At 37.0% G+C, this 22,138-nt stretch overlaps 1 protein-coding gene across 1 annotated transcript; it reads left to right on the top strand.

Annotated features, from left to right (window-relative positions):
* Positions 1–10,062: 10,062 nt before the first annotated feature.
* On the top strand, positions 10,063–22,116 carry CCDC152 (coiled-coil domain containing 152). Its single transcript, XM_058044283.1, has 8 exons — positions 10,063–10,149; positions 11,162–11,267; positions 16,817–16,885; positions 17,947–18,011; positions 19,487–19,589; positions 20,301–20,428; positions 21,348–21,434; positions 21,994–22,116. The coding sequence occupies exons 1-8, from the start codon at positions 10,063–10,065 to the stop codon at positions 22,114–22,116; spliced, it is 768 nt and encodes a 255-aa protein (XP_057900266.1).
* The last annotated feature ends 22 nt before the right edge of the window (positions 22,117–22,138 follow it).

The following is a 22,138-nucleotide window of genomic DNA, read 5'->3' as shown; positions in this document are numbered from 1 at the left end:
CCAGCTTTTATAATCAATTAACTTTGAGATGCAAGTGGATATGTTCTCTCTTGGAACTGACTCTGTCTAGATGTAATTTAGCAGTACAAATTCTTCTTTCTGACTAATCATTATTAATTGCTACACAATCAGTGCTTTAACTGCCATAGAAACCATGCCCTCAGGCCACAGAGAAGCAAGATGTAGTCCAAATCCATTTCTGTGATTAGTATACTACTTAAACACTCTGGCATAACTGTATTGAGCGAGTGCTTCCTTATCTTCTCTAATCACGGCTATTAGAGTAGGTAACATGCAGAAGCAGAAGAGAAACTCTACCAGTGATGTCAGAGAAACAGGCACAGCAGACAGGCTGCCAGGAGTCAGCATGATAAGCAGATGCAGTTATTAAAACCAATGCATCTAGTAAACTGGCACACTGTTTGACAGGTTTAATTTTTTTATCACTACAGTATTTGGTATTTATTTTGCATAATACAAGCTTCTTTAATATATGAAAATTAGCTGACTAATGAAACATTAGCTTCCTGCAATCAGTCTGAGAAAGCAGATCATCCCACATCATGTGGTAATTTGTGAGAAAACATAGGTGAACTCCCCCTTGACACTGGAAGAAACAAAAGTCTGCAGAAGGCTTAGTGGGAATAAAAGCAAAGTCAATGAGCTTATGCTTACAACTTTCTATAGCTTCCCATCACAATGCTACAAATTATGGTCCCACTACTGTCCTTGGTCTGCTTTTGAGCTCATACTGAAGGAAATTAAATCTGTTACATAACAGACACCTGAGACCTAGACATGCCAGGAAACTGATTTGTCTCTTTATTTTTTAGGAGAATTTTCAACAGATTTTTCTTTTTAATATGTATTTTTTCCCTTGAATACAAAACCTTACAATATTATACTAGAAAGACATAAAGTATAGAACAATACAGTATCAGTTAACTTCCTCATACTAAAACTTTTCAGATCTATTTCCTAGCAGCTGTGTAGCATGTACTGTGCTACAGTCTCAAGTTACAGAAGAAATACCAACCTTGCCCTTCTGCATTAAAAACTCCTTCAAGAACTAATTCTGTGAGCCAACTAAATGTACTTTCCTTGGAAGAGTAAGTCTCAGGCTTGGAAATTTACTAAAGACAATATGATGTCTAGTGGTACCAAAAACTGTGGTACCAAATAAGTTGGTCCAACCCTTCTTCAACAGACATCTGAGCACATCTGAGGTATAGTTGCTACCCAGAGATCATGATGAGCATCCTATCCTCCACCTGTGGCCTAGCTGTGTTGGGTTCCTTAAGCCAAGATTTTAACTATGTGGTGGAATTCCTTCTTTCTCGCAGCATATTTTTTGGCGGAATGAAAAAGATTTATTGGTGCCCTGAAATGTCATGAAAATTTTAAGTCACATTTTCTGAGTCAAACTACTGCTGGAACAATGTGCAACTCTTGACAAGCTCCTGTGTTAACTGCAATTAGATTTGTAAAACTACTGTGTTTGAAAATGCAAAATTTTATTTAGATAGGATTCATACACTTTATAGTCACAGTCAGATACCAAGAACAGAGTAGCCAAAGAATGACCTATTTTAATAAAAACTCCATGTCTCCAAAAGACATGTGGTCTCTTGATTTCATAGTATAAATAACGGCAAAATTGTGTCACCTTCTTTTGAATGTGGTTAGTATTAGCTGATTTCTACCAATCACCAATCAATCAATTACAAAAACCTTCTGAATTTACTTTGTTGAGGAATGTATTAAATTACTATTTAGAAGCAAAATGCATGCTTTCAGCTTGGCACTGAAATTGAGCACTGTCATAAACAGAAATAAAATAGACATATGTATGTCTTTACATTCCTGATTCCACAGGGAATGATGCAGTAAATTATGCACAAGTATTCCTTTCCCACAAGACTGCCCCCAACTGTTTAACTTCCACAGGAGAAGGACTAATAGTTAATGGAGGGAAAAGTGAGAAAACAAAGAAAATACCATCCAAATGGACAGCTTCAGATAGGATCAATAAGACAAGATTTGATAATTTCTGGAAAATATACTCCCTAACAAAACATCCTATGGTGTACTGTTAGAGCATGGTGCTAACACTGAGATCATAGGTTTGATCCCTACATGGGGCATTCACTTTAGAGTTGGTGATTCTTCTCAGTCCCTTCCATCTCAGAATATTCTGTGATTTCAGAGAAATGTATTTCAGATAATATGCTCCTCGCCAGACATTTGCATGGTTTAAGCACTCACTACCAACCTGGTTTTTTTAGGTGTACAAGAAAAACTAGGTAAGAAATTCAACATTACTTTAAGAGAACAAGAGATCAAGAATTACAAATAAATTGTAAGAATATAATTGTTACACTTCTGCTTAAAACTGAAATTATAATAGTTTGACCCATCAGCATACAACAAAAACAGAAATCCAATGTAGATGGGAAAGCACAGAAATACATGTGAGCTTAATGAGAAAACCAGAAAGCAACACAATTTCTTCTCTTGAGTTAATTCTTTCTCTATTATTCTTCATCTCTGAGCTCCATCAGTCATCTTTGTCATTCTCTATTTAAAGTGGATAGACTATCTGTTAAATGCTTCCAAGAAAAGACTGAGTTTTTGTAGGCTTGCACCATGGCTTGCAGGATAGAGTTTTGACACGGTTGGAATGCTGACATGGATGCAGTATAAAAAGTAAATAGTAATTTGCAAAGTGAAAATCTTCTGAGGATAAAATGATACTAATGACTTCAAGATTTTCAGCAAGATCAAGAATCTGGTTTTGCATAATTATATTGTCTATGGAAGTGCCTCCAAATGGATTATATTGATACACTAGTGAAGAATACTTGACCACTAAAGAACTCAGGGCACAAGAATAACTGAATATAGATAGACACTCTTTTCCCTGTAGCATAGATTAAACTTTTATTTTAATATAGTTAAATTATTTAGTCTAGGTATTTGATTTCTGTTTTGCCATAGATACATACATATCCAGAGAAGCTGTTGCTGTCCCATCCCTGGAAGTCTTTAGGGCCAGGCTGGATGGAGTTCTTAGCAACCTGACCCAGCAAAAAGTGTCCCTGGCCACACCAGGGGGGTAGGAACTACAGTGCCTTTAAGGTCCCTTCCAACCCAGGCCATTCTATTATTCTGTGATCTATGAAAAAAAAACTGTGTCAGAAAAAGAACAACAAGCTCTGCTACAAATCAAAGCTTTTCCTCCTGCCTGGGTGATAGTTGAAACTTTTAAAACAAAAGCGTTGTTCTGACCAGCTAAATGACTGCAAAGGTCTAATGGCATACGAGGGGCTTTTTTTCCTCTTGGAAAAAGCACATGCCAGTCTTCACAACAAAGCACTGGAACAGGCTACCTTCATTCCATATGACTAAGTACTTTATTATGAGTTATGCTGCAGATAAACACAGGCTATTCCAGAAAAAGACCTGTAGACAGCAAGATACAGTGAGATAGTCTTCCATCTGTAGTAATTTGGGAAGTTATTTCTCAAGGCAAAAAAAGCCATTTTATACTGAGCATGTAAAAGAGCTCACAAAGAAGATGGTTTCACAGATTCACAGAATGATACACATTTTAGGAGATTTCATTTGTCATTTAGCTAGTGTTTACTTTCTTTCTTTTTTTTTTTTTTGTTCATATTGCATCACACAACATTCCTGCTAAAATTGCAAGGTATGGGATTCATATAAGCAAGATAAGAAATTTACTGCTTACCAGTCTCAAGTTACAAAAATTGAAACTTTTAATCATATGAAAATCTCTAATGCTAAACCTTTTTTTTTTCCAACTACTGAAGCTATAAAGCAGAGATTAGGTCATCCTTTGACAAGCAAAAGGACACCTGAAGAGAGGAAAAAAATACTTTGTGAACAGGAATTTCTGTTTTGTTTCTGAAGAAAATAACAGCTAGAACACATGCTGAAAGTAAGCAAATATTTTTTCCCCCTTAAGACTGTCACACCAATACTTAGGTAACAAACATGAAATCAACATTTTTTCCTGAAAGTGATTTTTATGGCTACAGACACTGTTTTAGCAGGTATATTTGCTCATAGAAATAGATATATTTATTTATATACTTATGTATTTAAATGTGTTCTACTATATTACTATACTCAATAATGTGGTGGGTTGACCCTGGCTGGATGACAGGTACCGTACCTACCAATGCTGCTCTATCACTCCCCTCTGCAACTGGACGGGGGGCGGAAAGTAAAACAGAAGGTTCGTGAGTTGAAATAAAAACAGAGAGATCACTCATCAATTATCACGAGCAAGACAGACTTGACTTGGGGGAAACAGACTGAATTTATTACAAATCAAAACCAGGGCAGGATAATGAGAAATAAAACAAATCCTGAAAACACTTTCCACCCACACTTCCCTCCTTTCCCAGCTCTACTTCCTCCCCACCAGTGGTGCAGGGAGACAGGAATGGGGGTTATGGTCACATCAGCACATGTTGTTCCTGCTGCTGCTCAAGGAGAGGAGTCCTTCCCCTACTGTAGTGTGGGGTCCCTCCCATGGGAGACAGCTCTCCATTAACTTCTCCAGTGTCAGTCCTTCCTATGAGCTGCAGTTCTTCAGGAACAGCTCCACCATGGGTCCTTTTCCATGGGGGGCAGTCCTGCAGTCCTTCAAGAACAGCTTGCTCAAGCATGGGTCCCCCACAGGGTCACTGGTCCTCCCAGCAAACCTGCCACACCATGCCAGGAGCTTGCTCCAGCGTGGACTTCCCACAGGATCACAGCCTTCCCTTGGGCATCCTCCTGCTCTGGCACTGAGCCCCAAGGGCTGCAGGGGCACAGCTGCCTCACCAGGGTCTCAGCACGGGCCGCAGGGGAATCTGTTCCAGCACCTGAAGCAGATCCTGCCCCTCCTTCTGCACTAACCTTAGTTTCTGCAGAGCTGCTCCTCTCTCATATTCTCACTCCTCTCTTCTCTGAGCACAATTACAACTGCACAGTAACTTTTTTCCTTTTTAAATACATTATCACAGAGGTGGTTCTCCTGTCTCTGATGGGATTGGCCTTGGGCAGCAGTGAGTCTGCCTTGGAACCAGCTGGCACTGGCTCTGCCAGACATGGGGAAAGCTTCTGGCACCATCTCAAAGGACCCACTCCTGTAGCTCTCCCCACTCTTCCCCTGCTACCAAAACTTGGCCATGCAAACTCAATACAAATAAACACACATTTGTATGTATTTTGTGTATATTTCTGCTTTCATTGTTTGGAAAAATTTAAACATTTTGGAGAATGCAACAGAAATGGGTACTTACCAAATACCCTTTCTGACAGCTTTCATCTCCTAAACCAGAAAAACAAATCCTTTTGTCAAAAGGAATATAACATGTCAAACAGTACATTGATGCCCCAGATACATGAGAGTACAATTTATATTCCCATCATATTAAGCTACTCTGCAGTCTGACGCTAAAGTCAACGTAATACTCTGCCAAACACTGGGATGAGTGCTCTGGCAGTCTAGAGCAGGTTAAAACCTATGCTATTCCTTCTATGTGTTCTTCAGAAAAAGACAAAACAAATAATTTTGTGAACTGCATTGAATGTTGCAAAGTTTAACTCTGTGAAAGAATCTGACACATCCATTTGAGATGGCTAGGGTTGTACAGACGGCTGTATAAGACCATCACAACAGCGTGAAGATCACTAAAACACTGCTCAAGCCCATGCCTAGCCATGAGATTTTAAATGTACATAGATTGTGCTGTTTGCGAGAAACAATATGAAACAATGTCTTGTCACAGGTCTTTGGTGCAGCAGTTTCTCTTACAGGGATGCTCACAATGGCAATAAAAGGCATCAGTATTTTCCATACGTGTTAGAAACTCCCTGTATGTTGCAGTACGTATCATCAGCTACCTGCTGCTTTCCTGCCTCATACACATTGGATGTCAAACATTTTTTCAGTGACCACCAGATGCTTGAACTGCCTTGTGCGAGAAGTTACTACCCTGTAAAAGGACAAAAAAAATTGAGAATGAACTCTAAATGAACTACAGATAAAAATCTCATCTTTTGGAAGCATGCAGTGTTAAAGTGCTTATTTTAGCAGCAATATTTTAAAACCTAAAACAAAAGAATATTTGCTGACTGTTAAATCTTTTACAAGCTAAATGTTCCAACCCTGGCTTATAGACTTCATTCCATGTATTTCTGCGTCAAAATCTGTCAAACATTTTTCCCTCAATGTTTATTTTCTGCATATTTGCCCAGTCTGTTCATAGTAATCACGTTCCCAGAAGTCAGATGACATATTTACATATGGGTCATTTAGCATAGCATTATTACAAATTTAACATGTGGATACTGAGTAACATTTTTGTTTAATTGTAAGAATAGGATTTTAGTCTTCACTTTCTGTCTTCCTATGAATGTAATCCATACAACAAAAATACAGCTAAATAACACAAAAACTAGTCTGTGCAATATGCTGTGGTTTACTGTGTGGTAAAATGCTCACTACTCAACAGTTTGGTGGGGTTTTCTCTCTTTAGTAACTGACAGTGGACTTTTTTTCTAGGTCTAAGAGGAACATTAACTGCTGTGATTAACAGTTTTGTTAACTTAATTAAAAAAATTTAATTCTAATTTTTTTTAAGTTCCAACCTTTTGAAAAATTTGTGCAATTTACAAGGACAATTGAAACTGTGAAAGAGGTTTTGTAAAAATGGGTATGTGAAGCAGGGAAAGTGAGCTAGAAAATGTGAGTAGCCTGTACCAAGTTCCCTGAGTACCTCTTTCTCTATTAATATCTGCCCATGACACACTTGGCACTGCGTCCTTTTCCCACTGATATGTCAGCTGCAGACCTTCTATCCATGAAAATTATTTTTATCAATTTGCCTAGTCAATGTCCCAGTGCACACAACCAACCCACAGATGTTCTGATAAAGCAGCTGCCTGCCAAAGAGCACGTGTGACTCTGACTGGTAGGTTGTTATTTCTCTGGGTGTTTGCAGGCACAAAGGTTCTGCATGCACCCACATCTTCCGATTTGCACAGCAGACAGTTCTGATCATGGGGACAGCACCAAAACATATTCAAGATGTAACATCTTCCCACTCTATTACAGACAAAAACCGTTTATCTGAGAAAGCTATGCAGTATTTAGCCTTTTGGACAAGAAGTTAATTTATACTCTAGAATCTCAGAAGATAAAGGTGTATGTCTCGATGCGTATGTCTTGAATACGGATACCTGGAGGGCTGTGGAGCCAAGAAAGGACAGCTTACCAACAGACAAGAATTGTTGGTAATCACCAAGGATTGTTGGTAGCAACACAGTGTGAGAAAGAACAAGATGTGGCTGGAGAAGGCCATGTCGAAGTAGCGCAGCACTTTCCAGGACAAAGTTGTTCCAGTTTCTGGAGCACAACCCAGCACAGTACAAATGCAGGAATGAGGCTAACAAGTGGACATGGACTACAGGGGAGATCAAGACCACCCAAGCCCCCTTCCCTTCCCTTCCCTTCCCTTCCCTTCCCTTCCCTTCCCTTCCCTTCCCTTCCCTTCCCTTCCCTTCCCTTCCCTTCCCTTCCCTTCCCTTCCCTTCCCTTCCCTTCCCTTCCATCTTATCCCTTTAGCCCACTGCCATGTGCTTACAGAGTAGGTCAGGAGCTGACATACCACCTCACACTTGTGCAGACTCCCCCGACTTTTGTCGTTCTGTTCAACTACAAGCATTTATGAATCTCAGCTACTCCCTTCCGCTTAAGGGTGAAATGTCACATACTAGAATGCACCTTGGGCTCCAGGAATGCAATATAAAGCCTATTTTTGTAAAAAACCTAGGTCCATAAATTAAATTAACAGCTAGCCAGCTGAGGACACATCCCCGTTTTAAGGGGGAGCCCATCGCACCTGAGGGGACTCTGTAAACAGCGGAGGTCGGCCGAGCCCACCAGCGGGGCAGGGGGGGATGGCGCGCCCCCTGCAGGGCCGGTAGTGGTACGCTCCGCGGCGGGGCGAGATTTCCCGCCTTGGCGGGCGCGCGCGTTCCCCTCAGGTGCCTGAGGGGCCGCGGCGTAGGCGGGGACCGGGAGAGGACGGGGAGCGCTGACGTGCCTGCTACTGAATAATTCCTGCATTCAGTTAATGTCTCTCTCTCTCTCTCACTCTCTCCCTCCCTATATATATATGTTTTACTGCCATATGCAGCCAAAAAATGGAAAACTTAACTTTCAAAACGGGATCACCAGCTACAGTAGTTTCAAAAGTGATACTGGGAAAGCATGGGTGGCAAGGGGTCAAAGAGGCATTAAAGGAAGGTGTCACAGCAATCAAACCCACGATTTAAATCTGTAATTTTTTCCTCTGTGACATAAATACCGTTCAAAACAGGAGTGGGAGATTTGACAAAAATGCCTTTTGAAGACATAATGTGTAATAGTAATATGAACAAAAATAACAGTGATGAGTTTTCCTGCTGGAAAAAAATACAACATTAATAATACAACATCATTTTTAATTTACTGTTCCAGTTCAGCAGGAGTTTTGTACCCAGTGGTACTGCTGCCAAGTACTGAGCACATCCTGTCTCCGAGAAAACAAGTGATGCCATAGAATAAGGAAACACACAAACAAAATACGGCAGCTCCCTGAATTCTGTCTGCTGTCTAAATGTGGAGAGTACAACACAGTTTTAAAAGTATAATGAAAAAAATGGCGATTGACAAACATAAGATACTGCCCATGATAAGGATTGGAAAAGTCAAAGGACCAACATTCATAGTGTACATTTAGACTATTAACTAACAGAATATTAGGATGGGTAATTGTTTTAAAAATTTGAGTGTTCTGAATACATATTTTAAACCCCAATTTGACAAATCGTTGCATTGTAGTAAGCTGTAAGTCATTAAGATTACTAATTAATTAAAAAACAAAATCCCCATTAATTTAACTAAGAAGCATTAATTTTTCAAAGTTTCCTATATTCTGTAATTTAAAACTGTTAATGTAAAAAATTGAGCTTTGGCTTATGAATTAGTTTTAGTCTCACTGAGGAAGGAGTGGGCACAAGGAAAAAAAATAAAACACACAGAACCAATATCTTACTGCTTTGTTCAGGAAGTTACATATACACAAAAGCTTGTAAATATTGAATGACTAAGAAAATTACTCAGTTATGTAATTTTGGTTTCTTCTTAGTGTTGTGTATTTACCTATTTTTGCCTAACTGTACTGCAAGTATTTCTGTCTGGAAACTCATTCAGTTTCTGGGTAGTGAACACATTTTAACTTCTACTTCATCTCTCTGATTGCAATTTTTTTGTTATTTGTAAAAAGGCTGTTCACACATTTCCACATAGAAGTGGTGATTTTGTTTGGACCACATGGTTTACTAGTAGGTATTGGAATTTTTGTCTCATGGAGCCTGATGTTGAGAAATAGTTTGAATATTTTTAGAAGCATTCATGTTGTGTATTTCAGATCCATCTTGCAAATACATGTTGAAGATTCTGTAAGTAGAATTTACAAAAATAGGGGTTATGTTAAAAATCTGGAACTATATGGGTGCCTTTCAAAATACTGTATTTTTATTCTGCAGCAAGGTTTATGTGCCTATCCCTGATTTAGCACTTGTTGTTTATAAGAAAATATGTAAGTACCTTTAAACCTGAGTAGCCAAGTATTAGAGCATCTACACAGATAAAAGATGCTGAATTAATATGTGCCCGGTGCATTATTCTGTCTATGGAAGTAAATCCAGATTAACTTTTTTAATTACAGCAAACTTTCCAAATTCAGCCACAATATATCAGCTTGGGGGGTATTGTTTGGGCTTTCTGACATTCATTGTATTTCCCAGAAATGCAAGATCTTAAATAGACTGAAGTTTATCTTCAATGCAAAAATAGTTTTAATTTTTAAAAAGAGTCTTCTTTGTTCTTCTTACATTTTTGCCTTCGATTTTATGTGGTGTTAATGATAAATATATTAATTTATAGATTTTTTTTTTACATATATCTAGTCATCATTTGATTATACGATCCAGGAATAAATGAATCATAGTGATGAAGAAACTATGAAAAAAACCAGTATAGTGAACCTTGATAAGCTTTTATATGACTTCTCAGAGATAGAAAAAGTAAGTGAAGAAGGTAAAAAATGTTGAGACTGCCACCCATAATTATTGTGTGACATTTTCAAAATTTTTTTGAAAATGTTAAGTTGTATCAGATTACTGTTATGCCTTGTAATACGAACTTCCTTTGGAAAGCTCCTTGTATTGACTGTATCCTGGAGACATAGGAGTGGACTCTGAGTGAAATCTGAGAAGCCTTTGTTTCTGTGCTAGGATTTTAATCATCCAGAGGCCAAATTGACTTTCTTAGGAAGACTCTGGAAGATGACGTTGAAAATTAACTGCGTTGCACTGCTTTCATAGAATCACAGAATTGTTTGGGCTGGAAGGGACCTTATAGACCACCTAGTTCCAACCTCCCCTCGCTAGACCACATGGTCTAATGCTGGGGTATCCTTTCAGAAGTTGTTCTTTGTCCTAGAAAAATGTCATTCCCTTATCAGGAGCACGAATTCCTACATTCCATATGCATTGATCTTCCTTTATCTTATGTGTGGGTCATTTCTCCAATGATTGACCCTCTGAAGAAAATCAGTACTGCGTTTCTTTTAGACTGATGTTGATCAGCTTTCTGCTGATTCCTGGCCAGCAAATCCATACTAGAGGTAGTATAAAAGGAGCACCTGAAATAAATTTAGCATTTCTCTTGGAATAAACTTATTATACCAGTTCCTATTCCCACATATTGTTCAAGTTGTTGCTCTGCAAGAGTGTTGACAGCCTCATATGCAAAGCAGTAGAAAGAACCTTGCAGAGGATTGACCCGGACTCTGGGCTATATGACTGAGAGGAAAATAGTTTATAACACGTTGTGTAAGTCAGCATTCTTAGTTCTGCAGGGTAAACTTGGAACAGTAAAGGATCTCAAGTCTAGTATCATTTTTCTCTATAAAGGAATATCCTGAATGGGAAATATTACAGGCTTGGACTGCAGTATTGTGGAATTGTTAAATTTTTTATTCACTTAAAACTCAAAACATGTTAATATAATGTTAGTCCCTCTCCAATTTTCTAGAAAATATCAGAAATCAATGATGCAAATAACCTACTGATTCATCAGCTGGAAAAATGTAACAGATTGCTAGCATTAAGCCAATCAAAGGAGGAATCAGTAAAAGAGGGTAAGTTACTTTATTAGATAGGTATGATTTTTGCATGTATTCAAGAAATTCTGAGAGATATTTCCGTTATTTTCAGCCATAAAAAATATCAGGGAAAAATGTGGAAAAAGCAGTAATGCCTAACCCTGAATGGTAATGAAATCCATCTCATAGTAAATACTAATATTTATATTAATATTATGAGGATTCAGACTGTTCAATGGATGCTAATAAAACTTCATTTACCATTATAAGTGGGAATTACAAGTCTATAATCATAATGAAAAAGTTGTGAAACAAAGGAGGAATTACAGGGAAAACTATAAAATTAAGATTTGTTTTATTCTAGAACTGTTTTCAGATGAGTATTTGAAATGAGAAACAATATCTAGTGCTTAGCATGGATTTGTGGTTGCTTATTCTTCTGTAGTTTGTAAAGTAGCTGAAATGTGCATCTTTTGTAGGACTTCCATCTCTGGGAAGTCAGCCTGCTAAAAGTTGGGAAGCAAGGTAGGAATAAACTTAGTTTCACACAGGAGGGAGATTGCCAGTTGGGTTTTATTTCAATCTTCACTAGGACTTGGATAATTTAGCGTAATCAGAAACTGAGCAAAAAACTGAGCTATTGAGTGAGTAAAGTTTGCTTATGATGATAAATCTCTTCAGATAGACCAAAAACTCGTGGTACAAGATGACTGGGGACATGGAGACCAGTAGCAGCACAAATGGGAGGCATTTTTTTATAAACAATGGTTGATGTTAGTCGGCTGCTTTTCAGGAAAGAGGTCTTGGTGTCCTCTAAACAGTTCTCATAAAATATTTTTATTCTCTTAAAATATTTGTATTCTCTTAAAATATCAGTAGACAAAGAAGCAAACACTGTGGTAGGCAGGATGATGAAAAAAAGAGAAATAAGCATTGTGACTCTGTAAGGTCTGTGATTTTTATGTCATGTTCTGGTCCACACATCTCAAGATAGACAATAGCACAACTACAAAAGGTAACAGGGAAGGAGGCAAGGCTTGGTGTTGCTAGGAGGGAGCAAGGTACAAGGAATCAGCAACTACTCCTGTAACAAAGACCATGGATGTAGGGGCTTAACCGTGCAAGGCTCACTCCCACTGTGCCCGTGCAGGGCTGGCCCAGCGAGGACTGCCACGGTCAGCCAAAAGGCGACATTAAAAAACAAGTCTGTACTGATGAGAGTGACTCCGGAGGCTGAGTCACAATGGAGTTCAGAAATGGTTACAAAGGCCAGACATGGCCCAAGGATCTCTACTTAGTCCCAAGTGAAGAGGCAGATCTGATGTCAAGCCAGAAAACCACTCCCTAGGTCATGACCAGGGTCTAGTGTGTGCCTGTCACACAACTGCAGCATAGGCCAAGGGCAAAAACATCTGTTTACAAGCAGCTCCCATGGGAAGAAGGGATGGCTGTTTCTGAATCTGCTCCAGCCTTTTTTTCAGTGTCACCATCTATACTCTTTCTGAGATGGCCTTGTGTCCAGCCAAACACCCAGAAGGTGCATGGGGGAATGCACCTGGGGCTTTCACAAGTTTGGTCACAATTTTGGGACATTTGAGGGAAGACTCGTTGGCTGGGAATTTTTCAGCCAAGGTAAAGAATAGAGCTGATATGACTCATAGCTGTAAAATTGTGAATGGCACAGAGAAAGTGATTACAGAATAGAATAGTCATTTTCTAATGTAATAAAAAAATAGATGGAAATAAAACCTGTATATTGATTTAAAGCTAACCAAAGGAGGAACTTTGCCACACATTACATAATAAAGTTAAATCAGTTCCACAGAAGCCTGTGCATAACAGAAGTATATATTAATTTTTAAAAAATGGAAAAAAAAATTAAAAACAACAAACTTGTAAACACAAAGACAGTATCTCTCATTGTCCCCCTTCATTCTCTGTTTGGGAAGTTGAGAGGATGTACTAATGATAGCATTTATCTAGCTTTTTTTTCATCTTTCCTGAATTATCTCATAGTGTGTATTGTGAAGTGGCATAGTGAAGTGGATGGAACTTTGGTTTGAGTCAGAAACACTAGTTTCTCTGTTAAGCACAAAAGTCAGACAGTGCGGGACAGTCACTCAGAAACAGAATAGGCTTCTTTATTGATGAAACTAGAAAGGAGTGGGTTGATATAAAACTATTTGTAAAAAAGGAAAGGAAAAGTTGGACAAAAAGAAGAAATAATTCTTACTATAGAACCTATGATATAAAAGGTAGCAGAGAAAATGAAAGAGACAACTTAGGAAACCAGACCTGCTGGGATGACTGCATCAAGAGGAATGGACTGAAAACAGATCAAAGTCAGAAGAGAGATTTGAGCTTTGTAAACAGTATTGCCTCACTTTCATGAGATAAGAGAGAAATTATTTGTTGAGATAGTTAACGCTGATATAACTGAAGAGAACAGGCTCTGGAGCTTCTTTTGAAACACAGGACGAAAAAAAGAAGCATGGGTGGCAGAAGTCCAAGTAAAAATACCAGAGCAATCAGCCTGAAATATGAACTAATGTTTCAGCAACAGGGATAGTCAGGAAAAAACAAACCTTAACAATATTGAAGTCATAGGAATCGTGCTGATATAGACAGGAGACAGAACTGCTGTAAGACAAGGATCGTGGTCAATGAGTAAGAGTAATTGCAGAGATATTAGTTACATTGACAAAAAGAAGTGAAAAGCGGGAACTTGGAACAGTGTGAGACATCCAAGAGGTGATTCTGAAAGCTATTTGATGATAATGAAGTAAGATAATATGAGTAAGACACCAAAGGGATAGAATTTATTTAGAAATAAAGGCAACTATCACAGCTGCTCTGTTAGGTTAAGCTCAGAAAGGTGGTGGAGTCTCCCCCACTGGAGCCATTCAAGAACCATCTGGGTGCAATCCTGTGCCATGTGCTCTGGGATGGCCTGCCTGAGCAGAGAGGTTGGGCTGGATAACCCAGTAAGGACCCTTTCTGTGGTTCTGTGATTCTGTGAGTCTGTACTTACCAGTAAGGTAAACTATTAGATTAATGCGCTTACCAATAAGGTAAACCCTTCAAATATCAGGGCATGAAATGCTTGTAAGTTTATTGTTTTGAACTGTATTCATTATTGGTGCTCATAAAGTAGAGTTTCAAAAAAAAGCCTTGGACAGAAAATTGACATAAACTGTAGCAGAGAGTATCACAGGAACCTTCAGGAAAACAGTTAACATGTTACTGGAGATGAGCAGAGCCTGTGAAAAGTAGTGATGACATTAAGAGTGTTTCAAAAAGATGTGAAACGCTGGTGTAGTGATTATAAATTAGTAAGTCTACAACATTTCTAAACTATTTTTATTTTTCTTTTTGCAATTGATAGAAATGGTCTTTGTGCCTTTATTAAATTGACACTGACCCTTCAAAAGAGGTTATAGCATATGTGGTATTCAGAATCAGAGTAACAAAACTTTTGCATCTAATAGTTAAATTCTTTATAAAAACCTTTGTCAAAAGTCTTTCCTAGAACTGTTCAAGGTAAAAGGAGATTGGAAATTCTGAAAAAAAAGACAAAGGAAAAAAGAAAACACCTAAAAATCAAGGGAGAGGGCAGTGAAACACTTATATCCAGGATAACATGGAAAAAGAAAGGCAGATTGGCCTGCATATACACTCTCTGAAAGGTCATAAATTAATCATTTTCTGTTGATATGTTCTTTGCTAAAAAAAGATGAGATTCAAGAAACCAGTTTTTGTTTTGTGTACTTAATTGCAGATCCATTTTAGATACAAGTCTGACATCTTTATTTTCTACTCTTAAACCTTTTCTGTGGTGGCTAAATAGACTCTTGTGATGCTACAGTTCTGAATTAAATTCTAATGTAGTTTTCTAAAAGAAAGCACATTTTTGTCTGAAATACTTAAGGAGGTTCTATTTAGCATCTTCAGGGTTGCGTATTTATTTATTTGGCATTTCTAAGGCGTTAAAGGAAAAAGTGGTTGATGTAATTACCCTATTAAAAAATCAATTATAAATACAGATGAACACTTATGCTCTTCAGTCTTTCTTTATGTAGGCAGTATTCCTTACAGGGAATAAGCTACACAGGATCCATAACAGAGGCTATGACAGTGATCTGCAAGGCTGCAAATATTAAGAAAAGTTCTGCTTCTCTTCCTTAATATAGGCAAGAAAAACTTGTTGGTTCCCAGGATTTTTTTTTCCAGCCACAAAATTAAGTACATAAGAGATTTTCAAAGATATATCCTTTAAAGATAAGAAAGATAAGCAGATATTCTTGGGACTGTACAAAAAAGTGGCTTACACTTAAAAAATTGTGATTCTTTTTAAAGACTAGCTACTGCTCTACTGTTGACTCAGATGTCTTTCCAAATTGTGCATGAATTACAAGCATCTGAGTTAATTTCCATACATTTTCAAATGGCAGGAAATTTGTAGTACAACCAGTTGGTACAGACGGGCATGCTGATCTCGTCATTCCGACTGTGAATCGGGTTTTTCCACAGTTGCTTTTGATCCGGCACAAGATCTGAGGGGCAGGCAATGTTTCTGTGCTGCTCGTGCTCCCTCTGCTGTGTTTTTTTGGAAATACGGAACGGAAAAAGGTATCTGGCTAACGTGCACGGCTGCATGAAAAAACACTCCTCGCTTGTAATGTAGTCTTCAGCGGTATGATAGACAGTTTTCAAAAGGGCTTTGGTTTGATAAGATGAATAACTTATTTAGCAAACTTTTATGTGTTGTGGAAATGAAAAGCCATTTAGGAAACACAGTGGTCCTCAGGAAAGAGAAAGAGAAGTTTTAAAAGTAAACAACCTCTGTTGTAGAGCCTCTGCTGTTCTCAGTCTTTGACAGTTTTGTGACTCTACTGATAAACTTACAATGAACATAAAGGATAAAAGTCATATTAATGAAAACTAAATCCTGTATTACAGGAAGTATACATGGTGTTTGAATATTAAAAATTCAGTTTTAAAAATAAAATTATGAAATACAACTGTGTAAACTGATAGGAGCTTGCATATATAATTCTGTTGCATAAAATGAGATAATGGAACCATAGCACATATTCTGAATCTCTCAAAGCTTATGTTGAGCCATAAGATGAATGTTATATGCATCAAGAAAGGGGTAAAAAAGGGGTGAGAATCTGCAATGAGTGGATTCTCTTGGTCTTGTTGAAAAGAAAATTGGCAAAGAAATGCCGTCAGGAAAGCAAGTCAGTTTCATTAAATACATCAAATTGATGGAAGGCTGATATGGAAAACTTCTAGTATTGCCCAGAAAACAAAAAGATACTTGTTTTCTGACTAGAAACAAACATTTAATACTTTTATGAAATTGTTTATATTGCTTCGTAAAATTTATTTTAATCAATCATCAAACTAAAAGCTAAAATTAAGCAGTAACCATGTAATAATAATCTATTATCTCTACAGTCAGTAAAAAGACTTAGAGTAATATTTAACGAAAATTATTATAAAATATTTGATAAAATTTTGTGAACAAAATGTAAATTTGCAAAGACACTTCAAAATACTGGGTCTTTAATTTCTTTCAGAGTGCAGTGCTCTACAGAATGTGATAAAGGGTCTAACACAAACCATTGAAAACCAGTGTAACGTGAAAGGTAAAGGCAAAAAATGCTATTTTATATATATGCTGTACTGTAATTTCGAATGAGCAGGCATTTAATTTTTTCATTTAACTTTACTGAATTTTTTCAGACACAGAAACTTACTGGCAGGCAAAGAGAAACAAAAAACAATTTCTTAAATCAATCGTGAGCAGTAATAAATGTCTCTTGCCATTATTGCCATAGTTTACTTAGTAACTGCCTCCGGAAGGTTATTTTAATCAATAGTTGTGCTTTAAATTCATTGTAGCATAACACAGGCAATTTTACAAAAGGTGAGGAAGTATCAGTCAGCTGTTAGATTGTAGACTAGTCAAGTGTATAAGCACAGTTTTTATCACTGTGTTAAACCAGCATGTCTTAATTCTTAGTATACAATGTTATTAAATTTATTGCTGTTATCCACATTGACAACTATTGCGGTTATTGCTGTTATCCACATTGACAACTACTCATTTTTACTTGAAAAAAAAATAAGTGTTTGCTATATTTTTATACTACAGCTCAGCAGAACACCATGAAGTTAATTTTATGACGATTATGCATTCAAGGCATATTAACATATATAAATAAACCTCTAGCATTGGAAGTATACAGATTTTTTTAATACTTAAATTGATACTAATAATTTTTTAAAATCTATTTTCTTTAAATTTTGTGTTTGCATAGTTTTCTGACTTTTGGGAAACAGGTACTTAAGAATTTACATCTTCCCGTTTGAATCTGTTGTAACCATGATAATAGTCTTTTATTTCCTGAGTCAAAGAACTTTGCATCTAAATTTTCCTGAATGCATCGTTTATTAGAAGCCTAAAGAAAGTTCTAAATAGTAATACCAAGTAAATGTTATGATTAAACCTAAACTATGATTTTTCTTGTTAAAAAAAATGGAAACAGACAGTATGTGGTTCTGTAATGATGATTATGTCTACAAAAATAGTTCCTCAAAGTTCAGCAAAGTCAAAAAACACAAGTAATTTCCTTATTCCTCTTTCATGCTAAAGAAATTGTCAAAATGTACTTTGTAGTGTACCATATAGTTTTTGTTTATTTAGATGAAAATGATAGACTGAGGGGATCCATTCACATCTTGGAAGATAAATTAAAGACTTGTGAAGAGGTATGTCACAAATTATCATTCTTTAGGTAAAGGAATAACACTGCATCTCTATTATGCTGTATATCTTTTTGTTTAGTATCTGTTATTGATACTCTTATTAGTGCTCTTCTGTTAATATTTTTCATGTGTAAAAAGAGAAGGATTGTTCTCATGACAGTTTCCATGTGAGAAGGTGTTAGAAGAACTAAGAGGTCAAAATTCCTTGGTGCTGAGAACTTTGGCTCAATTTAAGATGCACTCAGGGTTATTTAGCTGTATTTAGCTTTAAATTCAAATTCATCTTCATCATTCTAATCCCTTGCACTAAAAAAAATTTCATGTGGGAGTAGGGTTTTCACATCGAAGATGTCTGGTTGTGCTGCCAGAGAATCAGCATGGTCTGAATTTTGTCCAGTTTATTGAGGAATAAATATTACAAAGATTGTAAGTCTCTATTTCTTATCTGTACCTCATAATAAATTCCATATATGATCTCTGTACTTTGTATCTATGGCACTCATTTTTGCAAAGGAGGTAAAACCAGCAGCACTAGTCATAGTTCTCTGTTTTCATAGTTCTCCGTGTGGAGAGTGCAGATGTGTTATCTGTTTAGGATCAGGAATCTCACTGCTGATTTCCTTTGCCTGTGTTTGTGCTATAAGTTAAACTTAAATATTAGTACCAGTAGAGCTATGATCTTGACTGTTCAAGTAAAACATGAGTATTGCCTTCTGAAGGATATGATAAACTATTATTTCACCCATTAAACACATGTGAGCATGGTGGGACTTCCTGGTGTCATTCTGAAGGCGCCTGACCACGTTCCCATATCCTGATCCCCAGTCAGTGACTGCCTTGGTGAGTGTCCCCAGGCACTGCTCTGGTGAGTGGCGATCTTGTCAGAAGGCTGCAAGAAGAACTTTGGAGTCAGCACCTCAACAGTGGCAGCTACAGACAATTCCTTGAAAATTCTGGAGTCCCTACTGGAGTAAATTTATAACTGGCATCCTCAAACTTTGAACGTCAGTGGCAGTAGCATCACTGCCGCTGGTATCACTGATGTGTCTCCTGCTGCCAACATGGAATTGTGGAATTCTTTGTGCAAGCAATACTAACAAAACACACACTTGAATCATGCAATCCTTGAGTCAAAAACCCACAAAGGTGAAACTGTTGTCCCTTAACTAACTGCATCATTGTGTCAGATCCTGTTCTCTGGAAGGGAATATTACCTCTCCATTTGCCTGTTCTCCTAAGAAGTACAGTTTCCAATTTTATATTAACAGATAGCTGTAATACAATGAAATCTGCTATGTTTTTAATCTGTGGACTCCAGCCAGACTGTGTAAGTAATTGGGCATTTAAATTTACAAGACTGAGGATAAAACAAGTACTGAATTATACAGTACTGTATATTTTTACATGATGGTTGTGCTTTGCAGAAGGCTAAGAGCACAGAAACTGAAAGATCTTTACAAAACATTTTGCCTTCACAGGAGTATAAGGATCAAATTGAGAAACTCATGACAGAAATTAAAAACAAAGAGGAAGACCACAAATTAGAAATAACACAGCTGAATTGCGATACAAGGAAAAAATGTAAGTTCTCTGAAGACTGAATGCTTTAGCAATGGGTAAAACATACTGTCACCTGTAGATGCTGTGTTTTGTCTAGGATAAATATGAATTCCACTTCTTGGTGGAAACATGTGAATGCTAGAAGTAGGCAGTGTTTAATACAATTTTATCTTCGATGAAGAGAGCAGACAGTGGTAATGAAGCAATAGTACAGCAACACGGGATGAGCAGAAACTCCCAGATAGTTAGAACAAATGCTGGGAATGTGGGCATAATGATCAGAAGGAATGAAATTTTGAGTTAAGTGTCAACTGGAACCTTTGAACTGTAAGCTAGATTGCTGTTTGAATCTTCTATCTGTGTTCAGGAGAGTAGAACATTATTTTCACAAATAAATAGTACTTCAGTGAGGAAAAAACTGAATTCTATGTTCATTTGCTCCATTAGAGATATAACCTTAAAAAGCAAGATTTTTTTGGTCATCCATATGAAATCAAGGAAAGTTTTTGTAAATTATATGCCTTTTTAAAAAAGACACCATCTTACTGGTGTCTTTTTAAAAGGACAGTGTGGTTTTCATATAGTTTCAGTATGGTTTTTGCTTGAATTGTCTTCCAGTGAAATGTTTACCTGATGTTCAGTAAAGTTTTTTAATTTGGAAAATGTTGTTAATTTTTCATCTATTTTATTTCATCTATTATAATAATAATTTTGGTGTTACTGTGTTGCTAGTTGAATTAAAAGAAATGGAGTATAGAGAAGAGAGAGAGAAAAAAGAACTGGAAATATTAGAGCTAACTAGACAGTTGAAAATTCAAAATGAAGAGAAGCAGAATGAAATAATTAAACTGCAGATAGAGGTATGCATTACAAAGCTGACTTAAAGATGAACTGGGCATTGGGTAAACTTCAAAGACACTGTGTAGTGAAAAAATATTAATTAGTACTTAATAAAGTAATATGATGGAATCTAGAAAACTTAATTATTTATTGTCTTTATGAGGATCAGTGGCAGGTACTCCCTTCCACAATGGTAACTTGCTCAGGAGTCAAGTTCCACCTACTATGTAGGGAGACTGAAGGTGGCTCTCTTCTTGTTCCAAATTAAATTACTTAGAAACAGTTTTAGATTTTGAGCTATTAAAAAATGTAACAATGTTTTCTGCTTAACTTTCTTGGTTTTAATTTCTGAATGGTGAGAATACATATATTTTAAAATAAAATTTAAAAAAATTTCTAATCCTGCAGAGATTTAAGAGAGAGCATTCAACATGTATTTCATTGCTCATGTTTTAAAACACTCTCATTAAAGAAAGAATTAAGGAAATACGTCAAACCTTTCACACAACAAAAAAGAAATAAGATGTGGCAGTGCTCAGGCTGACTTGTCCTTGGAACGTAAGGGAAGAATGATGGTTCTGAAGGATATTAGCACCTTCTGTATTTTCTCCTCCTGTAGATATGTGGCTGAGAAGCCTTCAATTTTATTCTTTTTTTCAGAAGCATCTTTTTTATCTACATGGTTTTAGTTGATCATGTTTGTACTACTTTTGCAAAACTTTGAGGCTTTTTTTAAAGAAATACAGTTTGTAACTGCATTCTTTTTAAAATAAATATAAGCAGCCTTGTTTCTCTAGACTTAGTAGAAAGGCTTACCGCTACTACTCTCAGGTAAAAGAATGCAATTAATAAAAAGTGAAAATTATGCTTGACATATTTAATATATCTTCCCCTGCCCCCGTTCATTCTCACCGTTTTGTCTTTGCCTGATTCTTTCAGTTCAATGCTAAATTGGCAAGAGCTCAGGATAAGACCACCAAGTCCTTTTCAGACGCTTCAGTCTTGCCACAAAGTATCTATCGAAGGGTAGGTGCTTTCATAGGGTGTAGCACATAGATACTGTTCCAGGGTGTTTGAAACAGGAGTTCCCTGGGGTTTCTCCATGTGCTCTCTCCCACACGCCCCTCCCACCTCTACATAATTCATAGAATCATAGAATAATTTAAGATAGAAAAGGCTTTTAAGATCATCAGCTCCAACTGTCATGGCTCTTGACATACTGATACTACCGCAGGAAAGCAACAATGAAGAGCAACATGTGAGGTTGTTTTACTGCAGAATTGTTAACCTGGAAACTTAGATCTGACATCAGTGACACTGATATAATACTCTGCATATGCTTGGGGTTTGAGTTTTGTTTGTTGGGGGTTTTTTTGTTTTTGTTTTTTGGGGGTTTTTTTGTAGGCTTAAAACTTTGGGATGGCAGAAAAACAGGATTCTGGGGAAATAGTTTTTGTAATTTTGTGATACAAAATACTGAGGAAAATATTCTTATTAGAATATATCTTACTTGCAGTAGCAAAACAAATTGTTACACAATTTTATGTGATGTTTAAGAATGAAGCCTTTGCCTATACTTTTACAGAAGCTGCAGCATCTCCAGGAAGAGAAAAACAAGGAAATTGAAATTCTACGAAACACCATAAGAGATTTGGAGCAACGTCTTAATAAAGGTCAAGACCTGCCCTTCAAACGGAGGAGATTCTGACTAAATGACTCGAAGTATTTCA

This window comes from Melospiza georgiana, chromosome Z (assembly GCF_028018845.1).
Source record: "Melospiza georgiana isolate bMelGeo1 chromosome Z, bMelGeo1.pri, whole genome shotgun sequence".
Taxonomy (NCBI): Eukaryota; Metazoa; Chordata; class Aves; order Passeriformes; family Passerellidae; genus Melospiza; species Melospiza georgiana.
The sequence above is the reverse complement of the archived record's forward strand: the minus strand, read 5'-3'. Positions and strand labels throughout refer to the sequence as shown.

Excerpts from the sequence above, each read along its gene's own strand:
- CCDC152 (XM_058044283.1), top strand. The coding sequence starts at position 10,063 with ATGAATCATAGTGATGAAGAAACTATGAAAAAAACCAGTATAGTGAAC. Across the intron at positions 20,429-21,347 it reads TAATTAAACTGCAGATAGAG|TTCAATGCTAAATTGGCAAG; the intron begins GTATGCATTACA and ends TGATTCTTTCAG. Across the intron at positions 21,435-21,993 it reads CACAAAGTATCTATCGAAGG|AAGCTGCAGCATCTCCAGGA; the intron begins GTAGGTGCTTTC and ends ATACTTTTACAG.